At 36.8% G+C, this 13,072-nt stretch overlaps 1 protein-coding gene across 9 annotated transcripts in view; it reads right to left on the reverse strand.

Annotated features, from left to right (window-relative positions):
- The window catches only part of TDRD3 (tudor domain containing 3), a 408,301-nt gene that overhangs the window by 341,060 nt on the left and 54,169 nt on the right, over nucleotides 1-13,072 (reverse strand). For all 9 annotated transcript variants that reach the window (XR_012514351.1, XR_012514352.1, XM_074387640.1 and 6 more), the window contains exon 4: nucleotides 5,878-6,038. Coding sequence is in view for 7 of the 9 variants with exons in the window: in XM_074387640.1 (XP_074243741.1) it covers nucleotides 5,878-6,038 (161 nt within the window). In the remaining 2 variants the exon portion in view is untranslated. The remainder of the gene's footprint in view (nucleotides 1-5,877; nucleotides 6,039-13,072) is intronic.

The raw sequence follows: 13,072 nt of genomic DNA on the forward strand, positions 1-13,072 counted from the left end.
TGAAATGGCTTTGCACTGTTCACATCTTAAAACCTCATAAAATTTACCACATGCTAATATATGCAAGAGCAAATCAGTGAGAGGGCTAATAGCACCAGCCTTTTTTGGAGAAAGATAATTGATAAAATAATTACTAACAAGAAGAAATAGGCCGGGCACGGTGGCTCAAGCCTGTAATCCCAGCACTTTGGGAGGCCAAGACGGGTGGATCACAAGGTCATGAGATCGAGACCATCCTGGTCAACATGGTGAAACCCCGTCTCTACTAAAAATACAAAAAATTAGCTGGGCATGGTGGTGCGTGCCTGTAATCCCAGCTACTCAGGAGGCTGAGGCAGGAGAATTGCCTGAACCCAGGAGGCGGAGGTTGCGGTGAGCCGAGATCGCGCCATTGCACTCCAGCCTGGGTAACAAGAGCAAAACTCCATCTCAAAAAAAGAAAAAAAAAAAAAAAAAAGAAGAAATAGAGGATGTCTGATTTTAAAACTTCAAAGAGGCCATACAGAGTAACATAGATTATATATTAAAAACTATTCTGTGCATCCTACATATATATAATTTTTATATATCAATGCTATTGCAATAAAGCCATTAAAATTATTTCGAGGGCTGCAAGCTTAATCATTTTTAGTGATCAATCACAACTGACAAAATGAATGGTAATAAACAGCCCTGCCTAACCTAACCCTTAAGTAGACAGCTCTGTGGTGGTAAATGTAGTAAACTTAGAACCATTTATTAGCCTTCAAGATCAGTAACAGCTGAATACAATTACAAGAGTGAAGAAGTGTTCCCAATTCCAGACAATCAGCAAATCCAGACTTTATAACTCTTACAGTCAATGTACAGGAATACATAAAAATAAACACGAAGGACACCAGGCTACTGTACTCTTTTCCTCTAAAGAAACTGCTAATGAATTAGATTATTTACCTAAGACCTATGTAGTCGAATTATTTGAAGCTGGACCTACAATCTCATTGGAACAATTGATAGCCTCACCAGATTAAATACAAGTTCTACTCCCACACAAGGAAATAGGGGCGAAATTTTTATTTTTTGGTATCATAATTATACATATTTTGGGGGTATATGTGATATTTTGACACATATATACAATGTGTAATGATCAAATTAGGGTAACTGAGATATCACCTCAAACATTTATCTTTTCTTTGCTGAGAACATTAAGAATCTACTCTTCTAATCATTTTGAAATATTCAGTAAATTATTGTTAACTATAGTCACCCTATTATGCTACTGAATCTTATTCCAACTGTATTTTTATACCCATTAACCAATCCCTTCTTATCACTCACTCCCCATTATCCTTCCCAGTTGCCATTTTACTCTCTATCTCCAGGAGATCATTTTGTTTTTAGCTCCTACATGGGTGAGAACATGCAGTATTTGTCTTTGAGCATTCCCCTTTCCTCAACAGCATTTGCTATTGTCTTAGTCTATTTGTGTTGCTAGAAAGGAATACCTGACACTGGGTAATTTATAAAAAAGGTTTATCTGGCTCATAGTTCTGCAAGCTGTACAAGCAGTATAGCATCAGCATTCAATTCTGGTGAGGGTTTCGCTCATGACAGAAGGCAAAGGGGTATATGCAGATCACATGACAAGAGAAGCAAGAAAGAGAAGAGAGAGGTGCCAGGCTCTTTTTAACAACCAGCTCTCACAGGAACTAACAGAGTAAGAACTCACTCACTGCAAGGAAGGCACCAAACCATTCATGAGGGCTCTGCTCCCCCATGACCTAAATACTTCCCACTAGGCCCCACCTCCAACACTGGGGATCAAATTCCAATATAGGGTTTGGAAGGTCAAATATCCAAACTATAGCAGTTATTTTCTGTCTTTTTGATAACAGGCATTCTAACCATGTGAGATGATCTCTCACTGTAGTTTTGATTTGCATTCTCTGTTGATTAGTGACGCTAAGTAGTTTTTTTGCGTAACTGTTGGCTGTGTATATGTCTTCTTTAGAGAAATGTCTATTCAGGCCTTTTGTCAATTTTTAACTGGATTTTTTCTTGGCTCTTGAATTATTTGAGCTCCTTATATATTCTGGATACTAACCCCTTGTCAAATGGATAGTTTGCAAATATTTTCTCCCATTCTGTAGGTAGTCTCTTCACTTTGTTCATTGTTTCCATTGCTGTGCAGAAGCTTTTCAATTTGATATAATCCCAATTGTCTACTTTTTACTTGTGTTGCCTATGTTTTTGAGGTCTTATCCAAAAAATATTTGCCCAGACCAAAGTCTTGAAGCATTTCCCCAATGTTTTCTTCTAGTAATTTTATACTTTCACATCTTATATTTAAGTGTGTGTTTTTGTTTTTCGTTTTTTTTTTTTTTTTTTTTTTGAGCCAGAGTTTCACTCTTGTTGCCCAGACTGGAGTACAATAGTATGATCTCAGCTCACTGCAAACTCTGCCTCCTGGGTTCAAGTGATTCTCCTGCCTCAGCCTCCCAAGTAGCTGGAACTACAGGTGTGTACTACCATGTTTTACCATGTTGGCTCAGCTGGTCTTGAACACCTGACCTCAGGTGATCTGCCCACCTTGACCTCCCAAAGTACTGGGATTACAGGTGTGAGCCACCATGCCCCACCACATTTAAGTTGATTTTTCTATATGGTGAAAGATGGATATTTCATTCTTCTACATATGGTTATCTAGTTTTCCTAGAACCATTTATTAAAGAGACTGCCCTTTTCCCAATGTATGTTCTTGATACCTTTGTTGAAAATGAGTTGGCTCTAAGTATATGGATTTATTTCTGGGTTCTCTATTCTGTTCCACTGGTCTATGTGTCTGCTTTTATGCCAGTACCAGCTATTTTGGTTACTACAGCTTTGTAGTATAGTTTGAAACCAGGTAATCAATATGAGACCTTCAGCTTTGTTCTTTTTACTTAGGGACTAAAATTTTAATACAATTTTTACTATCACCTTCAGAACCATAATTAATTCTTATTAAGAAAACACATTTTGGTTTAGTTAATATTTTTCTTGGCACCCCAAGTTTCCCTTAATCTCTCTTCATTGCCATTTAAAAAAAAAAAAACAGCAAGGGATGGAGCAAAAGGTAGGACAGAAGAGTAGAAACAAGCACCTCAGAAAAATGCAAAGCCCATGTAAGGTAACAACACATCTTTATCAGCACCTGGTTTATCCGATCTACAAAGTTGTTTCAACTTCCTTCTAAGATAACTACAGACTTGTTTGGTAAAATATCTTTCAAATTGTTTACACGTAAGTACTATTTTGTCATTTTTATGGCACCAAAAGTAGGCAAGCTGCTTCAATGATGAGTGAAGAACATATGACAATTTTTTTCAGTTGGCTAGCTGCAATAAATTCAACAAGGGACGACAGTAGACAGCATTGGGCAGAGTAGGCTACAACTTCCCAACACTACAACTGCCCAATGCTAAACTGACCTTGTGTTTTTACTCCTCAGAGAAACATACAGCCATAAAATTAGAGAGTGAGCCATTACATGGCAAGTCTTCCTTCTGAGTCATCTGTGAGCTCCCTTGCAAGGGGTGTGACTGAATTTGTCATAATTTGAAAAGCTGTTTCTACACAAAAGTAGGAATCCTACTCTTCAAAAAGAAGACAACAAAATCACAAAGTCAACAAATCTCCCTTAGTGTACAGGAATTAACATTTTAGACAAACATACATCTTCTGAGGAGGGAGCCTCGTTTACCAGATGCAGATACCAGACGAAAGAAGAAAAAAGAAGAGAAATCATTGAAGATATCATACAAGGCCTCAACCTAACACATTTCTTCTCACACACCCACTGTTCTAAATCACCTACACAAATGTAACTTCTCAATCTTTCTGTTGTCAGAACACTGTGTCTTTGCACGTGCTATTCCCTCCCTGCCTTAAAACACCTACTCATATTTTAAACTCACTCCTGGTTACCCCAGGCAGAAGTAATTTTCGGGACTCTTAGTCATTTCAGTTTATATATTTCTTATAATATTTGCATGCCCAAGTGCTACCTCATTAGCATATGAGCTACTAAGAGGCTGAAATCTAAACGCCATTTACCTTTGTTCCTGCAACACTGGTAAAGGGCTGGAACACCTGATAAATGCCTGCTCAAGAGAGAAGTATGATATAGGAGTTTATATTAAGTAAAAAAGCTGAGGAGCCAAGCTGCAAATGTAAGCATATAAGATGACAAAGAAGACCAAAAAAGGCAGGTGGGAGGAGGGATGCAAATGTCTTGTGGAAGTTTCTACCTCAGAAAACAGAGTTCAGAATGGCCAAATGGAAACACTGAAGATAAAGGGGACACTTTCCCTTCCTTCTTATTGCTTTCTTCCATTCCACTGAACACGACCCTAAAAGTCTCTTATTAAAATAACCAAATGAAGGATTTGGAAAATCATTCCCAATCATTTCCTAGCAAATAACTGAAGTCAGTCACAAACCTCCCTGACTTCAATCATTTCCTAGGAAAATTCAATAGCCTATAAAACTGCAAGAACATTAAACAGTATGATGGACAACACTATTATAAATAGCTACTGAATTGTCGAAGATGAAACCATGTTTTTTAAAATTCTGTTTGTTCTAAACAACTGAGTAACCTAAAATATCAAACAAAACTAAAAATATTACTTCCATTCAAGAACACCATAAATTTGTTTTTATAATTAACACTGAATCAAGAAGTAACTACATTCTTAACTATGATTTTTTTTCTATTATTTTATTTTATTTTATTTTTTGAGCTGGAGTCCCACTCTGTCACCCAGGCTAGAGTGCAATGGCATTGTAACCGAGTTTTTAGGGTACAGGTGAGGCACAGCTCCCCAGCAAGAATGTCGTAGGTTCTTGGTCTCCGCTATTTCAAGGATGAAAGAGGGGACCACTGCAGGTGTGCTGTAAGCTTGTAAAGTAAATACCCAACCCAAGAAGTGTTGCAGAAAGGTGATTTGATTTAGGTAGAGAAAAGTGGGAAAAAAGGAGAAGAGAGAAAAGTTTCCACGAAGAGAGCAGAAGGGAACTCCAAGGGGGAAATCCAAGAGAGGAAAGGGAGCTCCCACTCTATGGGAGGGGATTTCAGAGAGCTGGAAATCCGGTGTGGGTGAAGGAACAGGGGAATTTATCATGGGAGAAATTCCCACCTCCCCAAGTTCCTCTGGCCAATGAAAGGAGTCCCTTTAAACTTCCGCTGGGGTGATTGACTGAGGCAGGAGGATTACCTGAGGTCAGGAGCTTGTGACCTCGGTCTGGCCAACATGGTGAAACTCTGTCTCTACTAAATACACAAAAACAGTTTCTTAGTTTCTTACTGTGCCGGTGAAATTTAAACATAAATTGTTAAATTTCCCGGAAGAAGACAGATGGGAGTGGGTATGGTGCTGGGAAGTTCTTGCCCTTAAAACTACGCCCCCTTGTGGACCTGGAAGTAGAACACATTCCCTCAGCATGATCTCAGTTCACCACAACCTCCCTCCACCAGGTTCAAGCTATTCTCCCGCCTCAGCCTCCTGAGTAGCTGGGATTACAGGCACCCGCCATCATGCCAAGCTAATTTTCGTATTTTTGTAGAGACAGGGTTTCACCATGTTGGTCAAGCTGGTCTAGAACTCCTGACCTAAGGTAATCCACCCACTTCAGCCTCCCAAAGTGCTAGGATTACAGGCGTGACCCACCTCCCCAGGCCATATTATTCTTAACTATTTTTATACAGATAAAGCAGAAATGCAAAGTTCTCTAATTTCCTCTGAAAAGTTATAATGTAAGGGTCCATTCCACGTTTTCTAAATTCTTAAATTATTCCACTGAAGAGCACCTTCAACACTCTATAACAAATAGACAAAATAAAGTGCCAATCACCTTATTTTTGACATATAACTAAATTCTACTGCTGTGCAACTTATATGACCATCAGTCATCTGCAATCGCAGCATCCTTGGTGCAGCCTGAGATTCTTCGTTATCCTTTGGTGCAGCAACATTGCGAATTTTTTGAATTTGCAAAACACATGGACCTTCAAGCTGTCAAAACACAAAAGAATAAAAATCACTTTCTAGTCATGAAACTCTATTCATGGCTGTACTTTCATTTATAGTGTTTCTCTTTTCCTTAATGGTCGTGCTTTATGATTTGTAATACCTTCAATTAAGAGCGAAACTGAAATCATATATTATCTGGTTTTTGTTTGTTTTGATATTGAAATGAAAAACTTCAAAAAGGTCTCCTGAAGGCCGGGCATGGTGGCTCAAGCCTGTAATTCCAGCACTTTCGGAGGCCGAGGCAGGTGGATCACGAGGTCAAGAGATCGAGACCATCCTGGTCAACATGGTGAAACCCCATCTCTACTAAAAACACAAAAAAAATTAGCTGGGTATGGTGGCGCGTGCCTGTAATCCCAGCTACTCAGGAGGCTGAGGCAGGAGAATTCCCTGAACCCAGGAGGTGGAAGTTGCGGTGAGCCGAGATCGCGCCACTGCACTCCAGCCTGGGTAACAAGAGTAAAACTCCGTCTCAGGAAAAAAAAAAAAAAAAAGTTCTCCTGAAGAACAATTTTTCTTTAATAATTCTGAATTTATTTTCAGAAGGTAATGAGAAAAGAAAACCCTAGAAAAACAAAGTTATATTTCTGGATGAAAGGTTTATTTATTGATGTTGTTAGTCTTATGCACTCCAAATCATACACATACATCCCACTTCTCCCTACTTGTACATTAAGGGATATTTTGGAAAAAAAAAAAAAAAAGAACTTTGCAGTTTTTCTTAAGGGAATCAAATTTATGGCAGCAGTCCAAAAAAATGCTTTCTGGACTTGGTGTGGTGGCTCACACCTGTAATCCCAGCACTTTGAAAGACTGAGGCAGGTGAATCACCTGAAAGACTGAGGCAGGCAGATCAGCTGAGGTCAGGAGCTTGTGACTTCAGTCTGGCCAACATGGTGAAACTCTGTCTCTCCTAAAAATACAAAAATTAACTGGGCATGGTGGCGTGCACCTTCAATCCCAGCTACTTGGGAGGCTGAGGCAGGAGAATCTCTTGAATCTGGGAAGTGGAGGTTGCAGTCAGCTGAGATCAAACCATTGCACTCCAGCCTGAGGTGACAAAGCTAGACTCCATCTCAAAACAACAACAAAAGAATGCTTTCTATTCAAAGACATCAAGTTTAAAGTGTACCCTCTTCTGGTATACATGAAAAATACAATATCACCAAAACTACATAAAGTTCAAGAACTATGAGTTGTAATTAACATATTTTCACATTTTCTTTTTTAAAATAAAAACTTTAACTTTGATATTAAATCTAATGCTATATGTGTTAGCCAAATTTCAAAGATATAAATATAAAAATGAAACAAATAGAGCAAAGTTGAGAAATAACAGTAGAATCTGCTTACATGTCTGAAAAATAAATTCAACTAAAGTGACAACTTCTAAATCTTTAAATAGTATTATACCTTAGGGGAGAAAGACTTTCTTAAAAATAGGCTTTTAAGTAAAATTTTTCTGTTCATATTAATTTATATTTTCAGCAAAGAGAAATGTAAAATGACTGACAAATATTTACACTAAATTTCTTGAGCAAGCATGTTCTCAAGTTGAAAAATTTCTACTCCATATTTATCAATATTTTGCCTAAAAAAGGAATAATTTTGTTACAATAAATTTAGGCCTAGAGAATATAATTAGAAAAGAGAATCTAAAATTTCATCTAATTTTCACTTAAGAAAAAAATTCCAAGTTGAAGCAAATCAAAAACGCTTAACAAGTATAGATAAGCTGCTAATTCAGGATGAACTTTTTCTTTTTCTTTTGTTAATGTCATTAAAATAAGGACATTTGTCACAGCATGTTATAATTATTGTAAAGTTGTAATTCTGTTTATTTTGATACCCAATATTTTCAGCCTAGGCATTGACAAATATCTAGTCTGCGCTGTCCAATACAATCCTCCAGCCACATGTAGCTATTTAAATTTGCATTTAATTAAAATTAAGTGAAATTTAAAATTCAATTGTTCAATCATACTAGCCATATTTCAAGTGTTCTATACATGGAGAGCATAGAGTTAGGCCACTTACATCATTGCAAAAAACCCGCTACAAAGTTGGTGATGATCTAGGCCTGTGTGTTCCAATGTGACTCATGCATCCTAGGCACTGTATTTCCATTCAAATGTAGGAGGAAAACATTTGCTTTTATTTAATGTTTAGTAGCCAAAAAAAGTCCAACTTTACCAATATTTGATATCCAGAGCAATAATTGTAGCCCTTATTCAATCCATACAACACAGGAAACTAGGCATCTTTGTGGAATTTTGGTAGTTCTAAATCCCTGGGTGTTGGCATGACACCTTCCCTTGTTTTCAGTGTATTGTGACAAACTGCCTGTTCTTTGTGCACAGTTAAATGGACATATATATTACACTACCTAGTTTTACCTACTAATGCTCATAAAATGGGTAAGTCACTTTAAAAGATTCTGTCAAAGAAAGGCAAATTGAAGATATGTCAATGATGCAAACACAGGGCAGGAATGGGACTATTTTGGTGATCTCCGACATCTGGTTGACTACGAGAACAAAGATCTGGGGAATGAAGGATAGGGAGAAACAACTGTCCCAAGTGCTGAATTCCAAGCAAGCAGCAACTTTACTTATTTAATTAATCCAACTTCTGGCCTCTCCACCCCTTTTAGTGGATTAAATAGTGGCCCCACCAAAAGACAAGTCTACCTGAAACCTATAAATGTGACCTCATTTGGGAACAAGGCTGTTTTCAGATATAATTAAGGTAAGGATCTAGAGATGAGAACATTGTGAAATAGTGGGCCCTATAGCCAATGATGAGTGTGTCCTTAGGAGAGAAAGGGAAACAGAGAGAGACAGGGTATAAAAACCATGTGAAAATGAAGGCAGAAATTAAAATTATGCATCTACAAGCTGAAAAAGGCCAAGGACAACTACAGCTCCCAAAAGCTAGGAAAGAAGCATGGAACTGATACTCCCTCAGAGCCTCCAACAGGAACCAACCCTGCTGATCCTTTTAAAAAGACTTCTGGCCTGCAAAACTGTGAGAAAATAAATTTCCATTGTTTTAAGCCCCCAAGTTTGTGGTAATTTGTTACAGCAGCCTTGGCTAATTAATATACCCACTTATGGAATAAGTTACCTGATTGTGAAGAAAATACTGTATGTTAGGCTCAGCCTCACTCATCTTCCTCTTGAGATCTAGCCTAGCTAGGGAACATGAGGGAGAAGGCACTTATTCAGCCTCCTCACTGGACTGGCACTTCCAGTGAGTGTACAAGCCTACATGTTTTGTGGTTCATTTAATGTGTTCATTTGCCTGCCCCACTAAGACACATCTTCAAAATATATTTTAATCAGTAATAACGTTATTTTGGCCCACATATGCCACTCTTGTTAATTGGTTCAAAACCAAAGTAGAAAAGAAAGTATTATTTATTAGATCCTCCTAAGAAACTCACGAATTTTACAGAATCTCTTGTCACTTCTTAATTTGAATCACTAAGCCTTAAGTTAGTAGTTCCACAGTTCAGAAATATTCTATAAGTAAACCAGTATATATAACAACTTTTTTCTTTATTCTGCTTATAGTATTCAGTTTCTTATACGCTGTAGTTAAAACATAGGGAAGTACTGGACCTAAATAAAATATATATAATAGAAATTTTTTAATGTTATGGTTCTAAGATCTTAAATCCTGAATCTAAAATCATCTTAAAGCTGGGCGCAGTGACTCAGGCCTGTAATCTTAGCACTTTGGGAGTCGGAGGTGGGTAGGTTGCTTAAACCCAAGAGTTTGCGATCAGCCTAGGCTACACAGGGAGACCCCACCTCTACAAAAAGTACAAAAATTAGCCAAGCATGGTGGTGTGTGCTTGCAGTCCCAGCTACTTGGGAGGCTGAGATGGTAGGATCTCTTGAGCCTGGGAGGTGGAGGCTATAGTGAACCACGATTGTGCCCCTGCATTCCAGCCCAGGTGACAGAGCGAGAAGCTGGCTCAAAAAAATATGTATCATCTTTGGGGAGAAAAAGCATGGGGAGAAATGCCAGACACAGGTGATGGGGAGGAAGGCAGCAAATCACACTTCCATGTGTGTACATATGCAACAATCTTGCATGTCCTTCACATGTACCCCAAAACCTAAAATGCAATTAAAAAAAGACCAAAAAATAAAAATTAAAAATTAAAATTAAAAAAAAATCTAAAACATCCACAAAATAGACAAGAATTTCAAAATCTTTCTTAACTACTGTCAAGAGCAACTCCAAAGTAAAAAAAAAAATAACAATTTCAAATAAAAATAATAAAAACGATTAATTTTGATCACCCAAGCTTTCTTTAATCTGATTTTCTCTTTTGTATGAGTAATAAGAAACAATCAAAATAAATTACTATAAAAAGTTTTAATGGCTTAGAATGATGTATCATTGTGCCTCCAGATAAGCATCTCTAACTTTAATAAACAATATTAAGTATCTGCTAGAAATATTCTCTTAGGCTGTTAATCCAGGCATTATTCCTTCTCCTGAGGTAGATGAACACCTCTGTCATCTAAACTCCTAACTAGTCATACCAATTGATATAAGATATTAGATTTAAATGGTTGTTAGTTTATTAATTTATTGATCATACTAAACAACATTCTTGTGTATCACACTCTCCAAAGTTTGGATGACAGGGGATCAATTCCTTACAGTATGATCACACCTGGATTTTTTTTTCTTAACTCTAGAAACTATTTAAGACACTTAGCCTGAAAATATATTCCAGCCATTTATTTTTGTAAACTTTTTTTTTTTTTTTTGAGACGTAGACTCCCTCTGTCACCCAGGCTGGAGTGCAATGGCTTGATCTTGGCTCACTGCAATCTCCACCTCCAAGGTTCAAGTGATTCCCCTTCCTCAGCCATCCCAGTAGCTGGGATTACAAGTGTGAGCAACCACATCCAGCTAATTTTTGTATCTTTTTTTAGTAGAGATGGGGTTTCACCACACTGGCCAGGCTGGTCTTGAGCTCCTGTCCTCTGGTGATCCACCCACCTTGGCCTTTCAAAGTGCTGGGATTACAGGTATGAGCAACCACACCTTACCTATTTTTGTAATCTTATTAATTTCCTTAAGAAAGAAATTAATCTATATACCTTACAACATAAGCATCACATTCTCTATCAGCCCTAGAAACAAAGCATATACCCAAAAGGAATCTGTAAGTATGATTCAGTTCCAATCGATGCTCCATATTTTGCAAAGTAAATTAAAATGAGGAAAAAATGAAATAGTTTCATCTTTCATTGTTTTTTTATCTACTTAAAGTCACAATTCATTTCTTTCTCTACCCTATGACTACTTCCAAAAGCATTTCCAGTGGCTTCAGGGAAGATTTCCTAGGGCTCATTTTTTCATCCATTCTTTCATTTCAAGGGAGGTTTTTGACTAGATTATTCACATCTTTACCTTGAGGCCCAAGCAACAGGGCAATGTTTCAAAAAAGCTGCATTGGAAGAAGAAATATGAATTCTGCCTACAGCTGCTTTAAAAGCCTGAAAGAGCAGCTTTATATAGCATTTACCACAACCTCTTTTTTACCTGCTTTCTCTATCCAACAACTCAGTATCACCTTAACACAATTTGACTTTAATAAATAAATATAGATGTGGGATAGGAAGAGAGGAAAAAAATAATAAAGTTTGATTTGTCACACACCCCCTGTAACATTCTAAGTATGGTATCAGACCCAAGAAAACAACAATAAAAAACAACTATACATTGTTAGAAATTTCAGAAACATTCCTGATGTTATGCAGAGATGCCTATCTCTGGGGAACCCCAACTTGGACATTTCCCTCCAGAGAATAGGTATGTTTGCTTCTTGCAGTAACAAGGCTGCAACTAAGAGTTTCAGCTTTGGGCTGGTGGCGAAGGGGCAAAGTTAAACTTAGCCAGCACTTTAATTCACTGTAAGTCAATAGCACCCCCACTAGCTCAAGGCAGAAACAAGCACATATCCCTTCTTTAAAAAAACAGCATTTCTGATCCAAGTGGCCACGATCCTCACACAGAATGATCAAGAAAAATGAAATCCTAACAAGCTATCATGAGACTTACAAGGAAACAAGTTACAAAGATTGAGAAACATAAAATAAAAAAAATTTAAGTCCCTTTAGGGACTTGAGAATTTGTAATTAGCAAACACAACTACAAAATAATAAGCCTAAACTAGAAAATTTATATAGAACTTTAAACCCAATAGAAATAAGTATCTTCTCAAGCATACATGTGACATTTACAAATACAAAACAAGCCATAAAAATTCTACAAATTTCAAAATAGAGCTATCATTCAGTCCAAATCCTCTGATCACAATGTAACTGAATTAGAAATCTGCAACCAAAAAAAATCTAATATTCTGTAATCAAAATAAAGAAAAATAAGATTAATTGAAAAATATTTAGAACTGAATAATGAAAGTACCATATATAAAATCTTCATATCTGAATAGTTATGTTTATAAATATGTAAATACACATATATTTCCTATATAAATACAGAAGTATAGTTAAATCAGTGCTAGAAAAAAATTTAATAGCCTTAAAATAAAAAAAAAAAACTGAAAAAGAAAATTAATGAATTGAACTAAGAAGTTGTCTTCTATGTCACGAACAGCACTCCAAGTCAGCTCAAAAAGCAAAGCAGGCCAACAGAAATGCAATATTTTTAATTTATTCTGCTGAAATAGTTTAAAATTATGCTTTGTATTTATTGGAAGCTTAAATTACTTTTGCAGCAATCTAATAGTAAGTGGAAGAACAAAATGTGATATATCCATACAAAGGAATATTACTCAGTATCACCTTAACACAATTTGACTTTAATAAATAAACATAGATGTGGGATAGGAAGAGAGGAAAAAAAATAATAAAGTTTGATTTGTCACACACCCCCTGTACCATTCTAAGTATGGTATCAGACCCAAGAAAACAACAATAAAAAACAACTATATATTGTTAGAAATTTCAGAAACATTCCTGATG

The sequence above is a fragment of the Saimiri boliviensis genome, chromosome 16, assembly GCF_048565385.1.
Source record: "Saimiri boliviensis isolate mSaiBol1 chromosome 16, mSaiBol1.pri, whole genome shotgun sequence".
Lineage (NCBI taxonomy): Eukaryota > Metazoa > Chordata > Mammalia > Primates > Cebidae > Saimiri > Saimiri boliviensis.